Here is a 26,221-nt window from a genome sequence, read left to right on the forward strand (position 1 = left end):
ATCACAATCATGAAAAAAATTCACTATGCATTTGCATGAATTATGACTTGTGTGTGTGTGTGTGTGTGTGTGTGTGTGTGTGTGTATGTTGTGTATGTGTGGTATGGTGTGTGTGTATGGAGGTATGTGTGTGTGGGTATGTGTTGTATTGTGTAAGTGTATAGTGTGTGTGTATGTTGTGTATGTATGGTGTGGTGGTGGGGGATGTGTGTGTGTTGTGTTGTGTGTATATATGGTGTGTGTATATGTTGTATATGTATAGTGTGGAAGGGCATGTGTGTGTGTTGTGTGTGTATATGGTGTGTGTATATGTTGTATATGTATAGTGTGGAAGGGCATGTGTGTGTGTTGTGTGTGTATATGGTGTGTGTATATGTTGTATATGTATAGTGTGAAAGGGCATGTGTGTGCGTTGTGTTGTATTGTGTGTATATATGGTGTGTGTGTGTGTGTGTGTGTGTGTGTGTGGTGTGTATGGGGGGTATATTTACCATGGCATGCATTTAGAGACCCGAGGACATCTTTTAGGAGCCAGTCCTCTCCTTCCACTGTTGGATCCGGGATCAAACTCAGATTATTAGGCTTACATGACAAGCGCTTTTACTGGCTGAGGCATCCTGCCAACCTGACATTTAATTAACAAATTAATGAACATTTTATCCCATAGTATTTTTTAATCTATAAAAAGAGGAAGGGATAGAAAATTTGTTGATAGCTTACTAATTGCAAATTCAAATTAATGGGTGAAATTTAAGATTTACTACACACTAATAATTACAGCAACATTTTCCAAAGCTGATCACAGATCTGCACTGCAGGGCTCACTCCCGATATTCCCCTTCAGTCAAAACCAGCAGTACACCAAACCTTTTGAAGGGTCTCAGGGAATCATGTTCATAAGACTCAGGGTCAGGGTGCAGGAACACAGCACTGAACCAGGTGACAGATTCCACAGTGGAGAGTTCTGAGAGGTTGACCTGTTGCTCAGTAGAGACCCAGGGAGCTGCCTTGCAGACTGAGCTGGGCTGAACAGCAAAAAATGGACAGTTTTCTCCATGGAAGGGAAGGGAAGGTGTGGGTGTGGCTGAGAGTGGAAAAGTGTAGAGGTGGTGTTATGGAATATTCCTTGTGAAGATGATTGGTTTCATAAAGAGTTGAATGGCTAGGCGGTGGTGGCACATGCCTTTAATCCCAGCACTTGGGAGGCAGAGCCAGGCAGATCTCTGTGAGTTCGAGGCCAGCCTGGTCCACAGAGCAAGATCTACGACAGGCACCAAAAACTACACAGAGAAACCCTGTCTCAAAAAACCAAAAAAAAAAAAAAAAAAAAAAAAAAAAAATCAAAATCAAAATCAAAAGAACTGAATGGCCATTAGGTAGGCAGGAAGAGGTTATATGGGACTTCTGGGGACAGAGAGCTCTGGGAAGAAGAAAGGAGGAGTCATCAGACAGAGGGAGAGGAAGCAGGATGAGCAGTACAGAGTAAAGGTATCCAAGCCATGTCAAAGAACATCGATTAAAAAATATGGGTTAATTTAAGTTATAAGAACTAGTTAGGAACAAGCCTATGCTAAGGCCAAGCTTTTATAATTAATAGTAAGTCTCAGTTTTGTTTTTTGTAAGCTTGTGGCCCAAAGAAAAATCCATTTACAAGGTAGAAATAGAAGTTTGTAACCTTGAAAGCACAGGATCAGAACTCAGATGGCAAAAAAGGAAACAGTAAGAATACTGTGGAAGGGGCTAGCCTGAGAGCTGGAGACCATTCAGAAGTAAGAGCCTACGAGTGGACTGGGTTAGCAAGGACTCCAGCTGGGCGGCATGCTGACAGCATCATCTTTCAGCCACGGCCCCCTGACTTCTCCGGCCTCCACTCTCCTTCCTCCCCTTCGCTAGCTTTCCCAAGACTCTTGTTTGATGGATTTCTTTAAGTGACTGGAGTAAGACTACCTGCCTGTTAATGTGTTCTGCTCACACCTGTGGGTGCCTTGTAGGCCATAGGAAGACGAGCAATTATTCTGAATGGTGAGGAGCACAGAGGGAACATCACTGGGAGTTTTGAAGAGGTAATGTAACTCGATTTACAGTCATGAGTGTAATTATTTGGGAAGAGCAGCTGAAAAGCCTCTAGTCAACATTACATCTATTTTACAAGGCAAAGGTTGCAGCGAGGCAGACATCAAAAGCCAATCACAGGTGGAAATCAACCAAGTTTTTGATGTGGGTAAAGTGAGCTTCTCTCCAAACCCGTGCATCAGTTTCCAGACTGCACTGACAGTATGTGTTTAATCAAAAAATCAAAGGAGGCCTGGAGACACAGCTCAGCTGTTAAGGGCTAAAGCTCACCACCCAAACTTTAAGAGTTCAGTTCCCAGTACCTGTGTCAAAGCCTGTGTTCACAGCTTCCTTTTGCCAGGTATGATGGCGTACAATCCCAGCATCCAGGAGGCAGAGGCAGGTGTATTTCTCTAGGTTTGAGGCCAGCCTGGTCTACACAGAAAGTTCCAGGACAGCCAGGGATACATAGAGAGACTCTATTTCCAATAAAATAAAATAAAATAAAATAAACAAGGTTAAGAGAGATGGCTCAGAGGTGAGGAATGCTTCCTGGCAGAGGACCCAGGGTCCATTCTAAACAAGCACACTGGGCAGTTCACAATAGCCTATAACTTCAATGTGGCTCACAACTTCAGGGAATCCAACACATTTTTTTCAACCTCTTCACATATGTGGTACATATGTATATATCCAGGCAGATACACATACATATATATATTAAAAAAATAAAGATAAAAATCCTTTTGCCAGGCCTTAATCCAATGGAGAGGTAGTAGCAAGCAGATGGATCTATGTAAGTTTAGGGCCAGCCTGATTTACATTGTAAGCTCTAAGCCAGTAAGGGCTGTATAAGATTCTGTCAGAGAGAGAGAGAGAGACAGAGAGAGAGAGACACAGAGAGGGAGGGAGGGAGGGAGGGAGAGAGGGAGGGAGGGAGGAAGGAAGGAAAAGGAAAAGAAAAAGGAAAAAAAGTTGGTATCATAAGCTGAGACTTCCACCTACTGGATGTAAAGGAATAGCTTTGGCTGTAAATTCATTCTGTCCACACCAGGTTCCTGCCACGGTGATAGCGCAGTGTGATGCGTCAGCTGCACTGGGTCATCCGCCTCTTCGGGTCACATCGACTCTCTCCTCCCTTTGCTACCTAGCCTCCAGTGCTTTACAAGACCAGTCAGTCTCCCAAGGTAATGATCTACTGTTGACAAAAATCAAGTTGAGCCTTGGAGGGGTTAAAGAGCATGCCACATGACGTCTAGTACAAGCAGGGTTCAAACATGACAGACCAGTTCAGGAAAATGTGAATTATTTTCCATTTAGGTAGCAACTTCTCGGAAAATGTTGAAGCCAATGGAGCAATAAACATCCTTAGATGTTCGGATTTCTAGAATTTTCTCTTTAAAGATGCATAATGAGAAAAGACTGCAAGAAGGAAAAGAAAAAAACTTTCTTTGTAAGGGGAGAACAAGAATATGTTGTGTGCACTTGTGTTAAGTCATGGAAATGCAATGCTCACTCAAAAAATAAAGGGGAGGACCAGGAACAGAGGCAAGATGGTGCCTATAGCTCCTGTACTTACTTCAGAAATCCTCACACAGAAGTTAGACAGGAACACTTTTATGCCTGCTAACTAATGGTAAATTTGTAAGATTTCAAATCAATAAAGACTCTGACATGAGGCTGATTTATTTGGGAATCTCAGCAGCTGAAGGAAGAAAGACCAAGACTAATAAAGTGTTAAACATAATCCGTGTGAGGTCTCCGGGATAAGAGTGTGTGGCTGAAACTGGAAAAATAAATAACGCTGACCACAGACCGCTTAAGAAATGACACTTGAAACGCGTCTGCTGGCAGCCAGCGGAGGTCCAGAATAAACAGCCCGAGCCACTTGCTCTGTTCCAGGCTCAAAGGAATGTGCTCTTCCCTCGTCAGTATCCTTATGAGTGCTGGAGAAGGTGGCTATCAGCTCTGCTTGTGGCTTTCTGGCCAGTGTAGCAATGGGAAGAGCCCCCTTCTCCAAGCTCCGAGCCCAGGACCTCCTGGTCACTGTGCAAAGCCCGACCCTGAGGGAGTCAGTCACTTCTCTGGGTCTTCGATTTCTGCTCTACGACACAAGGACAATCCATTGGACCATATGATGTCAGACAGCCTGATGTATTAGTCTGTCACATTCTTTTGCCCTCTCTGGGGATTGGAGCTTTTTGTGTTTGTTCTAGTTATAGCCATTCCCCCGCTCCCCATTCATACTCACACAAACTGTTCATGTTTACTATTCCTCATTAGAAGGCAAATAGGAAGAAAATGCTCTCTCAAGGGAGAGTTGGAAAACTATTCTTGCCTCATAACTTGGTAACCTGCAGCAGCCATGTACCGATATGATAAAAATGTAGGGATTATAACTTTGATATCTCATAGCAGCAGATAACATATGCTCAAGCCCACCTGCCTCTAAAGCTAATACTTTGATCATTTAAAGCATTTGATTTTTAACTGTTTTATTTATTAATTAACATAACCTACAGAGAATAGCAACAACAACAACAAAGCAATAAAACTTCCTAGACTGAAGACACCAGCCCTCAGTTTATGACCAGAGGGACCGCCCTGGCAGAGCCTTGCAGGCTACAGAGAGGTAGTGCAAAGAGAATAATGGGATTGGAAAGATCCATAAACCTAAAAGCCACTTTAATCAGGCTATCAGTGTTCAGATAAATACAGTGTCAATACTGTGGCTTTTTTTAATAGGAGAAGCAAGATGCCTGTGCCATACTGCTATAGAAGCCGGATTTGGGGGCACTAACGTGAGTCAAGTAGAAAAGGCCAGGGGCGTGGTGGAATGGGAGGATGATGGACAGAAGCAGCAGTGTGGATGAGTTCACAGCCTTTCATGCTTAGGGATGGCACCATTTGGCATAGTATGGTATAACCCTTGGGGAAAAGAGACAAAGTAAACAAAGAAAATAGATGACCACAGCCGGGCCATACAGGACCCTGTGACTGGAACCTTGGCCTGGCAGATATCTGGTAAAAAGGTGTGCTCAGCCTTAAGAAAGGCAGGAACCTGGTGAGATGTACACTTAGGGGTATGGAGGGTGGATGGACAGCAAGGACAGGCATCTAGGAGCCACTTGAAGCCAGCTTGGGTGTTGTGTGAGCTGCTCGGATGAAGAAAGATGGTATAAGGAGAAACCAAAGAGACAGAAAATGAATCAACATTTGGGGTGGTCCGTGAGAGGAAGGAGGCTGGTACTGCCAGGTGCTTTCACTATGGTGAAGGATATAGGAGGGAGGGGACAGGAGAGAAGAGCACTTCTTACAGAGGATCCATGTTCAAGTCCCAACACCAACATGGCAGTGCTCAACCACTTGGAACTCCAGTTCCAGGGGATCTGATATCTCTCTGGCCTCTGCAGTCACCAGGCACACAGTGGCACTCAGACGTACATGGAGGCAAAACACCCATACATGTGAAATAAAATCATTTATTATAATTTTAAAAACTGCAGGAGGGAAGCCAGGGGAGGCAAGGGCTAGCTGCTATGGCTTCTGAGGTCTTTTTCCTGCTTAGCTTGCTCTTGGCCTCTAAAGCCAGTGGCCTGCAACCTGTCCGGCACTGTGTAGCTTCCTTTCACTCTTTAAAAAGAAAAGAAAAATAGTGGTTTTTACCCACCGCTAAATTCCTAGGTCTCCCATAATTACAACACAAGAGTTTTCTAATTTCTTTTCTAGAAAAGCCAAGGGAGAAAATGTTTTGATCAAGGTAACAATTACTTGTCCCCAGAGAATTAATCAAGGGCTCTCTACTAATGGTAGACTGTTGAACCAGATCCAGGGCACATAACCAGGTAAATCTACCAACACTGAAAATAACTTGCAAATACCTGTGAGTTCAAGTTTAGCAAGAACACACGTTGCATTTGCCAGGGGCACAGTGATCCCTGCAAAGTGGCATCCCATCTTTGTGACCGTGTTGGAGAGTCTGGATAGCCCCCTCCCCTGGCCAAGATGGAGACCACACACACAGGTACAGGGCAAACCTTGGCATTTCTCTCCGAGTTAGCTCTCATCTCCAGGGTCATCTTACAACACAGGCTGTGGGAACTCTGAAGCTTTTCATGTTTACTTACATGTTTTTGAATATTTCATGGCAGTGAATAATCCTGAAAAATCACCCTTCAGAATGAGGACGAAGGGAAACCCAGAAGGAACTCCTTGTTGGCACTCTGACCCAACATCTTCACTTTGTAGCACATTTCCAGGGACAGTGAAACCAAAAGTTTGTGAGACACCCTCAGGGAGATGGAAGCTGAGATCTGTTTCCGCCCTATAAGGGGAAGGGCGTTTCCTGCCCCTCCAGGCCTGTGATTTCACTTCTTAAAAAGCATTCTCATAAAAAGCTACCAACCATTTTATTTCTTTTCAAGGGCTGTATTCAGGAACTGCTGGCCTGCTAAGGCAGTCCTATCCCCAGTGTGCAATTGTCTTCACAAAAGCCCAAGGGACACATGGCAATGCCCATTCATTTCCCAGCTGCCAGTTTCAGTGACTCCATTCAAGTTTTTTTCTGTTTGGAGGAAGGGTTGGGTCTTCCTGAAGGTCAAGGCCAAGTTTCAGGACCTTCAGAAAGCTCCCAATAGTAAGCCTGCCCTTATCATTTGCAATATTGCACAGGTCTGTCTAGCTCCTTGTTCAAATTCTCCTAGAAAGGACTGCTCTCTATTCACCACTGTGTTTTCAGCACCCTGGAGCCTGCCCAACACTTATTAGGGGCCCAGGAGACAGGTAAGGTGAGGGAGAGCAAATGCTTAGTCTCTGTCATCTTGGCATAACACAAGTATTTAACCAACATCTAAGAAAACAAAGGTATGGATGTTAAGTCACTGCTTGGCATCTGTGGGTCACTGCAGGACACTTGGTGGGCACTCTGCAGTCAAGTTTCCCAGAAAAGTCATGCCTATGTTGAAAATTCTGCAGACAGATTCACTGATGAGGACTTCATCATTGCAGAGAGTTGGGATGTTGCAGATGGAAAGCTAAAATTATCTTGGGGTATCTTTAGCTCCCTTAATTTTCAATTATCACCAACCTTCATCTCTGACTTAATATCCTTTTGATTATCAGACAAACCTTTGAAATATATTCACTTAGTAGACATTAGTGTCTACCTCCCCCAAAGCTAAGTATAAAACAGAAGAGGTTTCCCTGCAAGCCCACTGTCCTTCCCGATGGATGTATTTTGGTAAATACACTGACTTACAATTTCCTTTCATTCTGTGACAAATAAAAGTTCAGGCAGCTGGGCAGTGGTGGCACACACCTTTAACCCCAGTACTTAGGTGGCAGAGCCAGGTGGATCTCTGTGAGTTTGAGGCCAGCCTGGTCTACAGAGTGAGTTCAAAGACAGGCACAAAGCTACACAGAGAAACCCTGTCTCGAAAAACAAAAAACTAAAAACAAAATAAAACAAAAAAACCAAACAAACAAAGTTCAGGAAACCTGACTGATGATAGAACCTGTCAGTCAGGGAAACCTGGCCCTAAGCTATGTTTCTGGACCATGAGCACTCACACTAGTGTCAGAATAAACTCTCCTTTCCTTTGGATAAAGCACTGTGTCTTTCACCCACAATACCAAAGTCCACAGCTGGTCAAATCCTCAGACAGTCAGTGGCACTGACGTACGAGCCCCACACATTTCCTTATACTTGAAATCATTAGCAGATTATTACAGTACTGATCCACACAGGCATTTTGTCAGTAGTTGAGACATTGTATTGTTTAAAGACTAATGCCTGGGGCTGGAGAGATGTCCATTAGTTAAGATGATGGCTGCTCCTGCCAAGGACCCAGGTTCAGTCACAGCACCCACATGGCATCTCACAACTGTCTGTAACTCCAGTCTCAGGGTATCCAAGTCCCTCCTCTGGCTTCTGAGGTCATTGTGCGCACGTGCACGCACACACACACACACACACACACACACACACACACACACACACACAGAGGCAAAACTCATACCCATGAAATAGAACTCTTCACTAGAAAGACCAGAGACAACTAGAAGCACTCTGTATGTGCTCAGCACAGAGGCAGCTACTCTCAAGTTAGTCTGTATATGGTGATTCTGTCGTGTGGAACCCAAGGATCTGGAGGTCTGATTGTAGTTTATTACAATGATTGTTCTAGGGACACAGAATGAAGACCTGTTTCTTAGAGAAAATACAACTTAAAAAAAGATTCTGTAGAAGTGTGAAGGGAAAGTTTCATCCATGATTTTAAATGCTTTGAATTGTTAGTAATATCCTAAAGAAGAAGGCATATTTAGTTTCAGCAAATTTCATAATCTCTATGTAGATGATTATTATTATAGTTATTTGTAGCACGGTGTAACTATTTTTAATCAAATGACAAAGCTGTATTTTTACTGTGGGATGGGTAATAATAGTTGTCAACTTAAGGTCCCTCAGAGGAAGGAAGTTCAGCTGCAGAAATGACTCATTGGATGCATGGTAGACATGTCTGTGGGGCACTTTTATGATTGCAAATTGATGGAGGGGTGTCCAGCCCACTGTAGGCAGTACTATCCCTAGGCAGATGGGCCTAGGTTGTATGAGAAAGGCAGCTGAGTAAGCCAAGGGGGGTAAGATAGTGATATATTACATCTTTTCAACTTTTTGCCTCTTATAACTTTAAAAAATTATTTGCATGAACAATTTGTATGTACAGGGAGTGGGGGAAGGTTGTACACACAATTATAGTGCCAATGGAGGCCAGAGAAGGATCCAACTCCCAGGAACTGTGGTTATAGGTATTCGTAACTTGCTCAATCAATGTGAGTCCCCTTCGAGAGCAGCATGCACTCTTAACCACTGAGACATCTGTCCAGCCTCTGATGGCTTTTTAATTTGAAATTTCCACAAGCTCACATGATGTTTTACAGCCATCTCTAACTACAGTTTCAGGGGTCATGATGCCCTCTTCTGGCCTCTGTGGGCACCAGGCACATGGTACACAGACATGTGTAGGCAAAACACAGGCACATATAAAGTAAAATTTAAAAAACATTAATTAGAAAATAAAACTTGGGCCTGGAGAGATGGTTTAGTGGTCAAGAAATTGTACTATTATTGCAGAGGACTTGAGTTCAACTGCCAGCACCCACATCAGTCATTTTATAACTGCTTCTCCAGCTCCATGGGAGGGCCCTAACCTCAGGTACATGCACATATATGGACATACACACATGTACATGTAAATAAATAACAATAAAAAATTTTATAAAAAGAAAATGAAACTTTTCCTCAACAGTTCTAAGTTTACAAATTTTAAAGTCTGGTGTTTGAAAAGTGGCTACTAGGATTTATATGATTTTTTTTTTAGCACTAAAATAGAACTCATCGTTGTCTGAGATTGTAAGGATAAATGTTCAGTGATCTGCTTCCAGGGTTTCAGTGATCATAAGCACGGATGTTTACACTTTTGACATCTGTAGGATCTGTGTAGCCAGAAACTGCTCTTGTGTGTGGAAGAGATGGGTATCAGGCAGACAGTGTTGCTATGAAAAATACAAAACAAACACAAGCCATTATTTGTCCAAAAGACTGACAAGAGAGTTGAAGCCCAGCACTGTGGAGCGAACAGCCTCTTAGCTGCTTTCTCAAATGCCGTGCCAAAGGCAGTGCCGGCTCTCATCGCGAAGCAACAGATGGCACTAACATGATCTCCTAAGGATCCTGGAGGGGTTACCATCAGCAGAGAGGGAGCCAGGATGGCTCATCTGTGACTTATGTGAACACCTACAGCATTTCAGTTATTCTAGGATAGTCAAAGGCTGGAGACACACAAAAGAGCAGCTGACTTCATTTGACAGGTTCACTACTACAGCACCCTAAGCCCTTTGAATCTTACTGTAGATTCAGAAGGCAACTGTGTTTGCTAAATACACACACGGCCAGAAGGATCCAAAGTGGGTTGTACCGGTTAATGGCATGCGTAGTGTTGTTGTCCTGACTGGAAGCTCAATGGCTCTTCCCCTTAGGGGGGTTATCCAAGCACACCAAAGCTATGCTGTGTCTTCTACAAAATGTATGTGCGTTAAGTGAAAAAATTCAAGCACCTAGGGAGGTGCTTGCATTAGCACTTGCTATGAGTTCTATATGCAACATTGGAAAGTCAAGTGGTATGATTGTGGTGCTGGGATCAAATCCTTTCAAAAATTAGGCAACCGCTCCACTACTGAACCACACCCTTCACTTAAAACCCTGAAGTATGAACAAAGGAGTTAATAGTGCATACAGCTTCCAGGCAACAGCTCCACTCCGAACCTCTCCAGCCCATGCCTGCGCGCACAGGCTCTCTGAAGCCAGAGCTCACTGGGTACTCTGATTCTGTGTCCATGCATGGCTCCCTGGGCTTACTTTCTTTGTGGGCAACAAGGTCACTGTTCTGTGTAAATTATACAAAACACTTAGCCCTTCTCATGAAAATCTCGGGACTCTTTTCCTTTTCTGGTAATCCTCGTATAATATCTTCGGGCAGCTTGCAGAAGGGATCCAAGTGGCTGCTTGCCAAGCTTGCGGGTGCACAATGGAAAAAGAAATGTAGTGCTTCTCTTTCAGTGAGTAGTGAATTGTACCTACAGATTCAGAAAGATCAGGAACCTCCCAAGCAGCCAGGTCTTTTGGGGACTGAATCGAAGGTACTCCGGCTGATACAGACTCTACTCCCACAGGCTCTGACCCTGACAGATTTCCCTTACTTTTACCAGTATCCCTCCTTCCTTGGGAACTTCCCCCTTTACACATGGCCTGTGGATTTCTTAAGTGACTTCCAGAATTAGAGAGAGGGCTAGGATTTGGAGACCCAGGAGCACAGGTCCTCCAATGGCCAAACCTGGAATAGCCTACTTCTCTAGACCCTCTTCCCTCCACCTCTTCCTCTTTTTCCTCCTTCTCCACCTCTTCCTCCTCTCCCTCCACCTCTTCCTCCTCTCCCTCCTCCTCTTCCTCTTCCTCCTCTTTGGTGAGTTGCTCACTCACACCCACAGGGGCTCTTTCTTCCCATCTTCTCCCACTCATGTGTTTGTAACAAATGAATACATGCTGTAATTCTGAAATTCCTGTCCTGAAATCATAATTAACAAAGATACAACATGAGTCTTCATCAAAAAGCAGTTTAAATTTAACCTGATTTGCAAAAAGATGCAACAAAAGCATCTATTTTCAGTTATTTTGAAAGCCACAACATTCAAAATCAGTGTGGATCACACAGTCTCATAGAGGAAAAAAACAACCACATGTTCTCTCTCATATGAAGAATCGAGCTAACAATATATGTATATATGTAAATTGATGCATGTGTGGGTAGAGTATATATAGAAAAGAGAACAAGAAGGCAAAGTGTTGCAGGCGAACCACCTGAGAACATGAATATGGGAGATCTGGACCCACACCTCATCAGCCATATGGTGGTGTGTGTAGGGGAGAGATGGCGCCCCTTCGAAGCCTGTGGCAGGTGGGAAAGCTGGCCCTGAGGTCATAAGAGCAGGAGAGCTGACCCTTCCCCTCCCCAGCTGCAGCACTCAGAAGAGTGGTCCCTTTACCTCACCTGGGCAACACAGTAGAGCTGGCCCTGATAGTGTAGAAGGTGAATTGGCCCCGCCCCTTTCTCATTGCGGCTAGGGGTGAACTAGTCAGGGCAATGCTGGAGAGCTCACCCTGGTGGTGAGGAGAGGGGAGAGCTGGCTGGCTGACTAATCCTACAACTACCCAGGCCCAGAACCACCCCAACAACGACTCTATCTATGATCTATGGGAGCACGTGAAGGGGCCGGTCCTGCAGACCCAAAACTGCAGGATCTCCACGACACAGGGCAACAGCAGGATATCTAAGAGGAGTCCCAGTGAGGGCCCAGCATTGATAGCAGAAACCAGAGGCCAAGTACCAGACCAGTGACTCTTTGCAGTGAACACTTGCTAGTAAAGACATATGGACAAAAGGGTTTACTGCGTGACTCACTGTGTCACACTACAGCTTCCATGAGGAGATTTTTCTTTTTTTCTCTTACATTTTATTTATTTATTTATTTTTGTGGGGGGTGGGTTGCCAGGTCAGAGGATGGATACAAAGAGACAGGGAAATGAACAGGATCAAGATGCATGATGTGAAAGACACAAAGAATAAATGAAAAGGGAGTTAAAAAAAGAAAGCAAAGTATTATAGGACGAGGAAGGAAGAAATGCAGTGATGGACAAGAGTTATAAAAGAGAAGATAAGCTAATTGTTTCCCTACTTCTAACCCTGTCATGGAATTTTCATTTTTGGTCGTGGATAAGTTTATAAAAGCATATTCAAGCCGGGCAGTGGTGGTGCATGCCTTTAATCCCAGCACTCGGGAGGCAGAGCCAGGCGGATCTTTGTGAGTTCGAGGCCAGCCTGGTCTACAGAGTGAGATCCAGGAAAGGCGCAAAGCTGCACAGAGAAACCCTGTCTCGAAAAACAAAAAACAAAACAAAACAAAAAGTATGATCAGTAGTGAAAGTGTGAAATCCAATCAGGTGCTCCACAGATTCAGTCTGAATGGCTGTTCTCTCTCCTGCAAAAGTCTGGTGAGTTGTCCAGTCTTTGGGTGTGGGTTATTTCAGTGTGGGATTTCCTTGTTTTTTTTTTAACTTGCAACCTTTTTAATAACAAAGTTTAAAATAAGTAACTAAGATAAAGGCACAAAGGCCTTACTAGACAATGTACTATTCAATAATGTTTTTCAACTGTGTATTCAGGCAAATTCTAGTCTGTAACAAGCGGTACTTCTTACTTGCGACAGTTGCAGAGATGAACCTGTGAATTATAGTCGGTAGAAATACTTTCTGGTAGTCTGTCTTATGTACTTCACACATGCAACTTATTATCTGTGACATTCAAGTGTACAGGACTTACCCTGTGCCCTCTCCTCTTCCCTGCAGCTTCCCCCTTCCCTCCTGATTTGAATCATCGCCTTTGGATGCTTGACTTATAGGCATCACTCAGCCTCTGCATCTGACTGGAGTGTTGTATTTATCCTGGCCTATCTCCAGTTCTTCCTGTGGGTCCTACTGGAAGCTCAAATGTGGTATGGTTAAAGAGAATTTCTCAGAGCTGGAGAGACAGCTTAGTGGTTATGAGCACCAGCTGCTCTTCCAAAGGCCCTGGGTTCCATTCCTAGCACCAAATGGTGGCTCACAGCTGTAACTCAAGTTCCAGGGGATAGGACACCCTCTTCAGTCATGCACATACATGGGACAAAGACATCCATGCAGGTAAAATACCCATACACATAATAAAAATGAAATTAAATAAAACAAGAGAGAGACTTTCTCACCTCACCTTCTTCCAACCTCTTTCCCCACATCGGTTCTCCTAAATTCCTATCATAAGACCATGACCTGGCCACACACTTTCTGGCTAGGAAAAAATTTAATTCCCCTCCTCCCTCCTTACTCAGAGACTCAGTCTTCTCTGGTAGACTTTAGTTGTTATTTTTGACTTTGCTCCTTTCCCTACACTTCCAACTCCTGCCTTGGTTCTGATTTCCATTAACTCCCACTGTCCTCACATTGGTAACCTTCAGACCCCACTCTGATCTTTTCACAGTATTATTCAAAAACTTCCCACTATCTCTACCCAGTGATTCAGACCATATGGTGATTCGAGGCCTCTGCAGGTGCAGCAAGCCCGTCTTCCCAGACTCACTACCCACAAGGCTCACCTTCTTCTGTTGAGTCAGTTTTTAAAGTACTTTCCTACTGACTATGTTACCTAATTTCCACAAGATGCTATAAGCTGAGGCAGCCTAGGGATGTCATGCTTCCCCTGAGGAGAGCAAGCTGGAGAGCAAAGAGGAGCTTGCTCAGAGGGCCAAGAACCACCAGCCAGGCAGGAGCAACGTGTACACAGAGCCCGGGACACTGGCTGTGGGGCTGGGCCGAAAACCTTTTTTAAACTTATTTTTTATCTTGGGAAATTTTATACCTGAGTACTGCATTTAAATCATTTCGACCCCTCCTTCCCCTCCCCCCTCTTCCTATATCTATCTCTCAAGTCCATCACCTTGTCTTTATTATTGTTATCTAGAGATGTATAACACATACACACATATGCATATATAAATACATGTATATGTATATATGTGTATATATATAGCTGGGTCCATTTAGTGTTACTAGTTTGCAGATGTGTCTATAGCTAACTGCTTGGGATTGAATCACCTGTCAGGAGGCTACTCCCTGGAGAAGACTGAGTCTCCCTCTCCACAGCCGTCACTGCTTGCAGCTTTCACCAAGAGCTTCCTTAGAGCATTGCAGCCGGCTCAGCTGTGTTCCTCAGTGCTCCACAACCCATTACTCCCTGTGATTTAGCTGTGGAGTCAGATCATAATTAGCCTTGTTCTCTGCTCATCTACATTCTTTCATCTTTCAAGGTCTCACGAGTTCTGACTCACAAGGTCACCATTGTGTTTAATCACAACCTGCTTTCTTGTTCTCCCTGTCTACTGTTTCAAGGATCATTATTAATTCTTCTCATCGAACCTTTTATATGTTCAGCCCTACCCTGCAGAAACAGATTTTCCACCGTGGGAGTTTCTGGCCTGTGTCAAATGCCTCTGTGTCCATCACAAGTGATATGACGAGCTTCCTAACGAGTCCCCACTGCATGCTCAGACTCTTCTGAAGGTGCAGGTGTCTCATTTCTTCATTTCGTCTTGGTGTCAAGGGTGCTGTATGCAGCATCTTGTCCACGAGGAGGAACCCTCTCGAGTTGTACCGTTCAGTCACTAGTGCTGTGCCTGCCCGCTTTGGCTTTCACTGACCTGAGGTGCCAGTGTCTCTGCAATAATGGAACGGCTCCATGATAGTCTGAGCAGTTACAATCTCGCTGCCCCCGACACACACCCGTGTCTTTATTTTAAATGGTGTTTTTAGCTTAGGCAGACTTAATGCAGAGTATGTTTGTCAAGTTATTACTTTAATTGAATCTGGCCTTTTCTTCCACGAACTGGCTGGCATCCCTTAACTGGATCTTACACTAATGTAAATAATTGTGTTTAGGATTAAGAAAGAGAAGGAACAAAGGAGGCAAGGAGGGCTTTCAGCTTTGCCCAAATGCAGACCAGTTTACCCACATGATGCATTTTTCCAGCATAAAACATTTTTTTCCACGTTTCCACTTTTGAGTCTAACGTCCTAAGCTGTTGAGCAGCCCTGAACCGAGTTTCTTTTTCCACAGGGCTCACTGGGTAGCCATTTACAAGGCCCACTTTCTGTCTGGCACTGTAACTTTTCCAGGGTCGTCAAGCAAGACAGCCACTTTAGCGGAGTCCCATGACGGTCGTCACACAAGGGCAGACCGTGAACTCAGCTTCAACACTCCTTCACGTACTCCAAAGACCGACAGCAAAGTTGTTAGTGTTGAATTAATGCTTTTTTTGTTTTGTTTTGTTTGTTTGTTTTGTTTTTGTTTTTTTGAGGCAGGGTTTCTCTGTGTAACTTTGCGCCTTTCCTGGAACTCACTTGGTAGCCCAGGCTGGCCTCGAACTCACAGAGATCTGCCTGCCTCTGCCTCCCGAGTGCTGGGATTAAAGGTGTGTGCCACCACCGCTTTGCAAATATTAATGCTTTTTGTAAGGAACCAGTATCTCAGTATTTAATTGTAACTTGACAGAACACTGAGCAGGCTGATGGATACATAAGAGGCCTGCATATTCCTAACCTCAGACACATCACCGATTTGTAACATGTCAGCTCTTTCAAATAACAGGTTTAGCTGCTTCTTAGTGATGCAGAGCAGATTTAGACAGATGTATTTCTGCAGCCCTGTGGCCCCCACACTCCATCCCTGTAGCTAAACATCACCAGCACAACGAGTGCTGGTCCTAGTGGAGATTTTCAGGGTTTTGCCCTCAAGTCCCTACCATCCTCATCTCCATCTTCCATTCAGCGTACACAAAATTATGATTTATAATGTCAGAGAGGGACAAGTTTGCTTCAGAACATTCAGAGTTCCCTGAGTTACAAAATTACAAGAGCTTTATTTCCTCATTAAGAAATAGTCAGCTAGTCAGGGGGTGGTGGCACACGCCTTAAATCTCAGCACTTGGGAGGCAGAGGCAGGCAGATCTCTGAGTTCGAGGCCAGCCTGGTCTACAGAATGAGTTCCAGGACAGCCATGGCTACACAGAGAAACCCTGTCTCAAAAACCAAAATCAGCTACTTAATGCCTCATCTGTGGTGCCCATTTCCACAGACACAGGCATGGCTGCTGTGCACTTTACTCCTGTTGTTGGCTTGTCTGGATGTTTTCAAAGTCTGGCAGAGAGTGCATAGAGAATATCCTTCTGCCTGTAACTCCTCACCTCTTCTTCTGCGGCTGTAGAGTCATAGACCCCATAGTAACTGTTTAATGTGTTTTTCTTCAAGCCAAACTGTGCGCACACACACACACACACACACACACACACACACACACACACACACACACTAGATAGATACATGATATAGATAGATGATAGATAGATAGATGATAGATAGATGACAGATAAAAGATAGATAGATGATAGATGATACATACATACATACATACATACACACATAGGCACAGAGATAGGGATAGATATGGGTGCATGTTTTTGTGTTTCCATTCAGCACCACACTAAGGTCATATAAGATAGAAGGTACAGACAACATGCTCTCAAGAACAGTCTAGAGAAAAGGCAAACTTCCGTGAGTGAATGAAAACTAATTGATGGCAGGGCTCTAAGTGCAGGTCTCAGTGGCTGGAGGTCAGTGTTACCAGTCTTAAGAAAGGCCGACATCTGATGAATGAGTCATAGCACAGTGTTGAAACATCAGATCTTTTGAGTACCGTTTGGTGGAGTGCCTGCTACTGGACATCATAGTCTGAGTATTTCTGAAACCTTCCCCAAAGAATTGAAAGATGAAGTATATTATTTTACCTATGCTGAAGAGAGTTCTTGCTGAGCTGACTACCTGTGGACATCTGAACTTGAACCCTGGGGTGAGAAAATGAAGTCTTGGGGTACCTTGTTCTATCTACTGGCTTACAGGAGCCAGGGATCATCCCTTCCTTGTCGGTCAAAGGAATTTCGTAAGTTTTTCAAGATTGAAAATGAAGTACTCAACTTGAAACAGGGCTTGTTTTAATGAAGGGTTTCTAAGACCTATAAACTAAGAAAACGGCTTGTCTGATTTAGGGGGACAAGGCAGGAATGGAAGGGAGACAGGTAGAGAAAGCAGGCTGGCAGACTAATCTGATCATGGTTTCAGAGCTATTGACGAGGAGGCACAATATTCAGAGCCTCAAACCATAACCCTTCAGTGATAAGGTTCACAAAATAAATATTCTGCAAAATACTAAACAGTAGTACTCTGGCAATGATTCTTGACCTCACCACAGAAGGTATTTTCCAGAAAACAGTGCATGGAAGGTGTTAGAAATCGGCCCTCGCTCCGACCACACATGCACAGTTCAGGAGCTAAGCAAAGGGTCCTGCGTCTTACGGTCATCAACCTGTGCTGGTGACTATGTGCGCATGGCGTGGTGGTCATGCAATCAGCGCATGCCTGGCATAGCTCCATAAGCCCACCTACTCCTTAAAAAGCCGGACACAGAATCCTCCTTCTCCCTTCTCTGCCCCCCCTCCCCGCACTATCTTTCCCTCTCTCTGCTCTCTACATGTGCTTCTCTCCAGGCCTGGTTCTTCTGCACCCCCCACCCCCACCCTGCCCCTCCTTATAAAGCTCTGATACTGGGTTTTGCCGTGGCTCGTCACCTTTCTGCGGGGTAACTAGCACTGCTTATCATTTTAACAGAAGGTGCACACATGTGGAGTCCGAGGCCACTTCCCTGTGTGTACTACCTGTGTAAACACAAGCCAGTAACCTCACAAAACATCTAAACTTTTATCTTAACCACAGAACCGGGGAAGAATATCACTCTTGCTTCTTGTTAAGATTTAGTGGCACTTATGTAAACTTTCTCCCTTATACATTTTTTATTTCCCATGTTCATGCCACATGTAAATCCACACCAAAAAACACTTTTGAAAACAACAGCAACAAACAATTTGGATTAAAGTAGGCATCAGTTAGACTGTCTATTTTTAAATTAAGTCCTGCTCCATCTAAACCATTACAGATAGAGCAAGAAAAGGAGCTTGCCAGATGATGCATGGGAATTTGATGCAAATTCTTAGATTTATTTTGGACATCTAAAATACTGGCTCTCTAAGAATGATTCAATTTGTAATAAAAATTTCTATGCTTGGTTTAAATATAAAACATGGCTGAGTAGATGGCTCAGTGGTTAAAATGCCTTTTGCTTTTGCAGAGGATCCAAGTTCAGTTCCCAGCACCTGGAAGAGTTGCTCATATCCTCTCATATCCACTGTAACTACAGCTCCAGGGGGACCTGACCACCACTTTCTGGCTTCCTTAAGGACCTGCACTGAGGCACACCTTCATTTGTATAATTAAAAAAAATTAAAAATAAATAAATACAGGATACTTTACTAAATGAAGCACTAGAGGAACATTTTTTAAAATGAAAGGCGTTATTCTCAACTTAGGAGAGATTTTCTTCTATGCCTTCTTTCTTGTTAAAAGTCACTCCTGAATTTATGATCACCATTTTTAAACCTTTCCAATTGCAAAAGGGTATCATTCTATGATTCAGTTAGAGGAGAAAATAAAGACTGTACAGGGCACAGGTTGGAGGATGGGGGAACATCTGACCAGCTTTGTCTCACGCTTTCTTCCTCACCTTAGTTACCCACGACCTTTCCTAGCAGGTTGTTCTCAGTTTGCTGAGTTTTAAGATTACTTGGGCCTTCAATGCGCCTGCAGCTTCCTTCCATTTGCAAGGCGCATCCTCTTTGATCTGCCGTGGGGAACATGGGAAGGAGACCGAAAACTGTCCGTGGGAGGGGAGGACAGTGCCGGCGGCTTCTGCCCTTTGCATGGATCACAGGATCATTGCAATCTATCCCTGCTCTCTCTCTTCTCACTGGAAATCACAAATATATTTTGGAGGATGTTGCTTCACGGGAACTTGGTTTCCCTGGGGAATAGTGGTCTAGTATATCAATTCCTCTTGTGTTGGGACTTAACTTTCCATATATTTGTTAGCCACCCAGTGGTTCATTTGATAGCCCTTCTTATGAGTTTCCTTGAAAAACAGATCCAAACACTTGGATGAAAGTTAGGAAAAAGAAGGCAATCAATCAGTGACGCTTATTAAAATGATGCTGATTCTTCACCATGGAAGTTGACTGTAACTACTTACTGGTAAGTTGCTCTGTAAGAGAACCTGGAGAGGAGACTGGACATGGAAATATTACATCAGGAAAGAGGGATGATTGATGTAGCCAAAGATCAATGAACCTTAGTCACCATAAAATCCAGCAGAGAATCAACATGCACTCCATAATTCTATTTGATTTCTATTTTTTTCTCTATAGAAAGTCACGTCTGGTGTTGCCACCATAAGCAGGAGTGGTCAAAACTCACCATCATCCTTGTCGGTGAGGATGGTCACCTTGGCTCCTGGAAACTTGTCACCGATCCTCCCTCCCATGGGCATGCTCAAAAGGACCTGGAACGTCTCCTCCTCCTCGTACAAGGAGTCGTCAATTATTACCACACGGCACATTTTCTCACGTTCGTCTTTGTCAAAGCGGACCACGCTGCTGTGGTCCTCGGGTCTGGAGATGTAGTCGGAGTAAGACAGCACCGAGGTCCGCACAGTGCTGGTTGCTGTCCCTAGGGGCCAAGAGAACCCAAAGGACTTCAGCGTTGGACCACAATTTCCAAACACGTTTGCATTTTCAGTATTTAACATTTGCAACTACATATTGCAACATCCCAGAATTGCACTGGTAACTACAGTGTTCTAGTGTCACAGCTCTCCTTCAGAATGACCTTACACAGGGCAAATACTGCTTTTCCAGGGTTTTCTCCTGCCTTCCTTCCAACAAGCTTTCACATCAACACAAGGAAGACAATACCTCCCACTATTCAAATGTTCCCCATGTCCAGGCTGAGGCTATGTGTTTTCTCTGCTTGCCTAGTCCATCCATCCATCTCCTGGGTTTTAGGCTTTGAGGAAGTGAGGCATTAAGTCAACACACTAGTTCTGGTACCTGAGTCCCCAGACTGACACTGAATCTTTTATGAATCATTCTTTTGCCCTGCTTTTCAGATCACACATGTATTAATAGAAATTTCTATAAAAGCCTGACTTGACAACAGCAGTGTATGTAACTTTTTCTTTTTCATTGTTTCTTTCTAGAAAACTGTTTGGAATGTTGATGACTTTGAAATATTAATATTAAAATTTGCATTATGCAAATTCACCTTTCATGAGATGCTTACATAGAAGCAAAACAGTACTTTATGAAAAATTTCTTTGCAATGATTATTGACTAGTTTTAAATTTTTAAATACTCATTTACTGTTATTTAAAGTTGAGAGCATTTTTAAATTTGAATTTAATGTTTATGGAAGCCTTGAAGCTTTCAATCAGTGCTCTAAATCCATGAGTCTCATCAGAGCTCACCAAACATCAAAATGTTGGACTAGTTATTCTGGTCATTTCAGCACTATGTCAAAAACTGTATGCTTAAGGAAATCTATTGACTTCAAATGGAAATTTACATATATCCCTCACATGGTTACTTAACCATTAACATACACTTTCTTATATACTCTAAGAAGGTATCTTCAGGAAAAATTCAGAGAAATTGTAGATCCATTTCCAAATGATAAGGATCTGTCTATAATTCATTGATCTATTTCCAGTTGATAGTGATTTGTCTATAACTCATTGCCTAAATGGTCTTCAGTTTAATAAAATTCTACAATCACATATAAAAGGCACAAAATTATAATTTTTGGTTTTTGATTCAACCATACTCCCCACCCCCATTTATGACCTCATGGATCTTGACACCTAACAGAGGTAAACCATCAAGACTTGGATGTTATCAGTCAAACCAGATTTAAATTAGTGTAGCCTCCTCAAATATTCATCAATTTGGCCCTCTCTCTTTTTTCTTGTGCTGAGGATCAAACTCACAGCTTTTAGCATTGTAGAGAAGCCATTGAGCTTTATTTGAAGGCTCTGGTAGCTGAGACAGTCCAGGCTGCTGTGGGATAATGCTCTTGTACAATGTAAAGATTCGTCACTCCTATTGGTTTAATAAAATGCTGATTGGCCAGTAGCCAGGCAGGAAGTGTAGGCGGGACAAGCAGACTAGGAGGAGATTGTGGAGAGGAAAGGCAGAGGAGTCGCCAGCCAGACACAGAGGAAGTAAGATGAGAATGCTGGACTCAGAAAATGCAGCAAGCTACGTGGCCAAACACAGACACGAATCATGGGTTAATTTAAGCACAAGAGCTAGTTAGTTATAGGCCTGAGCAATAGGCCAAACAGTTTATAATTAATATAAGCCCCTGTGTGTTTATTTGGGACTGGACAGCTGTGGGACTGAGCTGAACAGAAACTTCCGTCTGCATCAGGCTGTCTTAGAATGCTAGAATTGCAAGGCTGCATCTCAGACCAGACCCCACCTCTAAACAACCCTCTTTAACTTGGGAGGTTTTGGGTGGGCCTCGGTTCCCTGCCGTCTTAAGTTAATTGAACTAAGTGACTGATACCCCAGGGAAGAAGCAGCAGGGTTTTTTTGGTTTGTTTGTTTGTTTTTGGTTTTTGTTTTGTTTTGTTTTTTTGGTTTTTGATAGACTGGTGCAAAGAAGCCCCTAAAAATCAAATACCAAAGTACAGTCCTCAATGTCTTAATGTACGATTCTTCAGTGTCTATGAAAAACTTTGCAACTCAGTCCATCCTTCAGGGCTCCACCAGATGAAGCAGCTGATGGGCACACTGCAGGCTAGCTCACATTGCTCAGCAATGGCGTTACCTTGCTGTGTGTAGCAGATCACCATCAGCTCCTGGCTGACATCTCCACTTCTCCTGATGGGAATGAACAGCTCGCCCACATCTTCTTCAACAGAGTATTCCGACTGGGGAATGAACACGGTTGATTCTAAAGAGAAAACACAATTACAGCCACTGTAACTTTTCCCTCCTTTTTTTGGTCCGAGTTTCCTTCCTCAGAAACTTAAAATTTCTCTAGCAGTTTCTTTTCTTGTTTAGAATTGCAGTGCCAGAGGAAGGGTGGAGGAGGGGATCGAACACCTGTCAGCATGGCTTCTCTCTCCAGTCACCTCTTTCTTCTCAATAAACACCTCTGCACAGTTCTTGTCGGTCTACTTCTTCCTTCCTGTTACAGCTGACATCTTCCCTTGGTAACCCAAAAGGTGGGGATGCCCTACTTTGCAGGACCCCAGGGGCATACAGTTGAACTTGGCTCCCAAGTCTGCTCATTAGTCAGGACGGGAACTTAGATCCTGTGATGTCTACTCTATTATTATTCTTATCCAAAAGGCTTCCATTTGGATGATTCGTGATTAAGAATGTAACAATGTAGATTAGAAATGTAACAATACATTTGTTCAACTGTTTTCAAACAGCAGGTCCTTTAGAGTTCCCAAGTGTCTTTATCATAAGCAATAAGAACACCTCTGCGGTGCTTTTTCTTCCCTAGCAGGATAGCAATTACTTGTGACATAAAAACTATGTTTATATAACATTATAAGTCTCAGTGATTCATTTTTAACATAGATGAAAGGTACATTAAGTAGCAGCACAAGTAGCATAATTAAATTGTTAAAAATAGATCTATTGTGTAAAACTTTCACGATGATTTAGTTCAATAGTTTGACATTATAAACCCAAAACAGATTGTGGTTATTCCTCTGGAAGCCTGTTTCCCTGAAAGCGTTAACATCCACACAGAACACATTTCCTGATTATCTTTAGAACAGTAAGCACAATTCTTCTGGAGGCTGTGAAAGACTCTAGAATAGCCTCCACAGTTCAGATGCACAGTCCACCCTGCCCTGTGGCTGAGGGTGTGAAGGATGAGAGCTCCCTGATGCTGAGGATTCTGGCAGGTCAGCCAAAGGGGAAGAGAGCCTGCAGGAAGGGGCTTGCAGGACAAAATCCAGCAATGGTTCCATGGTTGCTGCTCTTGCAGAGAGACCAGGGTTCAGTTCCTAACACTTTTATAGCATCCTGTAACTCTAGTTCCAGGAGGTCTGACACCCTTGCCTCCTTGAACACCACACCCATATGCATGCACATATGCAAAAATATAGATACACCTACATGAAAACTTAAGAAACAATTTAATAGCCAATGAGTTCTGGAGTTCATTTTCCCAGCAACTATCAGATATCCAGAGGCATGTGCAACCCTCTCCAGACCTAGAGACGGTGCTGGCACTGGTCCTCACTGCCCTAGGGGCCCTTTACATGCCTGGATTGTAGATCCTGCCCCAACCTTTGTAAAGCAATCAGGAGATTAAGTGCTTTTGAAGTGACTAATTTTTCCAGGGTCGTTTGTTCTCACCCAAGACTCTCACTGATCCATTCACTTTTAGAATGCCCCCATCTTAGAATGAACCATTTATTTATTACAGACTGATTTCAACTTGCCGGGCACCATGGTGCAGAAGTACATGAAAGCTGTGCCCTCATGGAGTTTTCTTTCTACCTACAGAGGGGTTGGAAATAGGAAGAAAATAACCAAATACCTAAGAAGATACGTGTGATGTTGGGAATGATGTGATGGAAAGAAGGCCAAGTGTGTGGGGATGAGCATGCTGAGTGGTCTGCATTACCTAGGAAAGTCACAGAAAGTGTTTCTGGTATAGAGCTGAGATGGGGAGGTTGTCGAGATGTCTAAGTGAAGAGCAGAGAATTCTACACAAAAGCATTACTTGTGAAAAGAACCCAAGAGCAGGGTGTACTGAGAGAGGACAGGGAGCAGGCAGAAGGCCAGGTGTTGAAGCATGCAGGCAAGGAGAAGGGCAGACATGAGGCTGAAGAGGTGGCAATGGGGTGGGTGTGCCGATCCCAGAGACTCCACCAGAGATGCTAGAAGGACTTTGATTTTCACTCTGATTGGGATATGGAACGAAAGAAAGCCACCCAAGGAGCTGGATGAGAATAAGCTATTATTAGAGCTCGTTAGAGCAATGAAGTCACCTTTACCCTTATTGTTCTTGTTTTTGTTTTTCTACAGTGTTCTGTGGCTAGTCGGGGTCTTAATTAGGATTTCTGTCGCTGTGATAATGACCAAAAGCAACTTGAAGAGGAAAGGGTTCATTTCAGCTTCCATCTCTCAGGTCACACTCCATCTCTGGGGGAAGTCAAGGCAGAAACTCAAGGTGGGAACCTGGAGGCAGGAAGTGAAGCAGAGGCCATGGAGGAATGTTGCTTTCTCCCATGGCTTGCTCATTCTGCTTTGTCGTACACCTCAGGACCACCTGACCAGGGTTGGCACCGCCCACAATGAAGTAGGCTCTCCCACATAAATAAACAAACAAACAAACAAACAAATAAATAAATAAATAAATAAAATGTACCTCAGGCTTGCACATAGGCTAATCTGATGGAGACACTTTCTCAGATGAGGCTCCCTCTTCCCAAATGACTCAGGCTTGTGTTAAGTTGACAAAATACTAGCCAAAAGCAGTTGGCAAGTGGTCTACCATACACCTACATCCCTGGCTCTTCACTTGTGTTTAGATAGACTTGAAAGCAGGCAAAGGAGTGGGACCATGTAATAGTGGGAAAGAAAGGAAGACTCAGGTATGCCATGATGGGAGCCTGTGTGGTGTGGGAAGCTGTAGCGTGTAAGCGGGAGGAGGGCATCATACGGGTTGTGCACATCTGGGTTTTTCAGATTGGCCCAGAATTAGAATTAGAGACAACAATCAGGGAAAGGGTCAGTTCAAATGCTGACCATATTGGTTGGGTTTCTGCTACAGGGTTGTTTGGTTTCCTGGGTGCTATAGAGAGTCACAGCTGTTAACATGCAGTCTAGTCTTTCCTGCACCTCCAGTATCTCCAGGTGAATTCATTTAGAAGGCATTAGACATTGGTGACGATGCTGCTCTCTGATGCATTTTACGAACTTAAGTTTATCAGCTGCTACATGATAGACATGAAGTAGGAGGAGATGAAACGAAGCCCTTGGTGTTAAGACTTTGCAACCATCCAGGCAGGAGATCATAGACCAGGAGGACCAGGAGATAACAGAGGTTGATACTTGTGGATATGGATGTGGATGTGGATGTGGATTCAAGACGGATGTGTCATAAACAAAGACTCACAAGAGTTTTTGGATGACGTTTTCTCAGGTATGGGAAAGAATGTGAGGAACCCAGGATGACTCTGAGTGTAGCCTTGGTCAGTCTTTTATGGATGGAGGTGCTGTTTGTGAAAGTGGGGAACACTGGATGGAGGTCGGATTTGGGAAACATGGCGTTACATTTGGGGCATGCTAAAACTGAGATGCCCTTTCAGTAACCAAGTGGCAAAGTCGGAGTGGCCTTTCGGGCATATGATCTCGGGCTTCAGTGGAGATGTCAGACTGGAAAAATACAGGTGTATGACATATGCAGCCGCCAGTCAGAGTACGGCCACATCTGGAGGGACTAAAGATGAAGACCGTGGGCCAGAGATTAAAAAGCCTGGAAACCAGAGGCTGTGAAGGGCCGCAATGTACTGTATGTGATAAGAAAGAGTGAGGTGACAGCTGTTCCAAATACTGCTGAGGAATCTAGCAAGCAGAGAACCGAGATCAGACTCCATGGAAAGACACTAGGATTCGGTTATGTTCACCAGCACTTTGTAAGGGGTACAGGGCAGCAGCCTGAAGGAGCAGCTCCCAGGGAAGAGGGCATTGCCCTAAGTAGCCCTGCTCTAGAGGGGAGCCAAGTGGCAACTTGAGAAACGTCTTCACTGGTTTATTTTTAAGACAAATATTCACAGTGGTAAAAGGTACAGCTTATAGGGGCTGGAGAGCTGGTTCAAGGGTTAAGCACTGACTGCTCTTCCAGAGGACCTGAGTTCAGTTTCCAGCACCCACAAGGCAGCTCACAACTGACTGTAACTCCAGGATTCAACACCCTCACACAGACACATATACAGGCAAAATACCAATAAAATAAAAATAAATAAGAATTATAGCTATAATTATTAAATTTTCC

General features: G+C 43.8%; 1 protein-coding gene across 1 annotated transcript in view; it reads right to left on the reverse strand.

The window, feature by feature from the left end:
- Positions 1 to 26,221, reverse strand: part of Frem2 (FRAS1 related extracellular matrix 2) — a 137,875-nt gene that overhangs the window by 42,116 nt on the left and 69,538 nt on the right. The window contains exons 5-6 of the mRNA XM_036191247.1: positions 22,022 to 22,147; positions 19,610 to 19,861 (exon numbers count right to left, since the gene is read on the reverse strand). Coding sequence (XP_036047140.1) covers positions 19,610 to 19,861; positions 22,022 to 22,147 — 378 coding nt within the window. The remainder of the gene's footprint in view (positions 1 to 19,609; positions 19,862 to 22,021; positions 22,148 to 26,221) is intronic.

The sequence above is a fragment of the Onychomys torridus genome, chromosome 6 (genome assembly GCF_903995425.1).
Source record: "Onychomys torridus chromosome 6, mOncTor1.1, whole genome shotgun sequence".
NCBI classification, from domain to species: domain Eukaryota; kingdom Metazoa; phylum Chordata; class Mammalia; order Rodentia; family Cricetidae; genus Onychomys; species Onychomys torridus.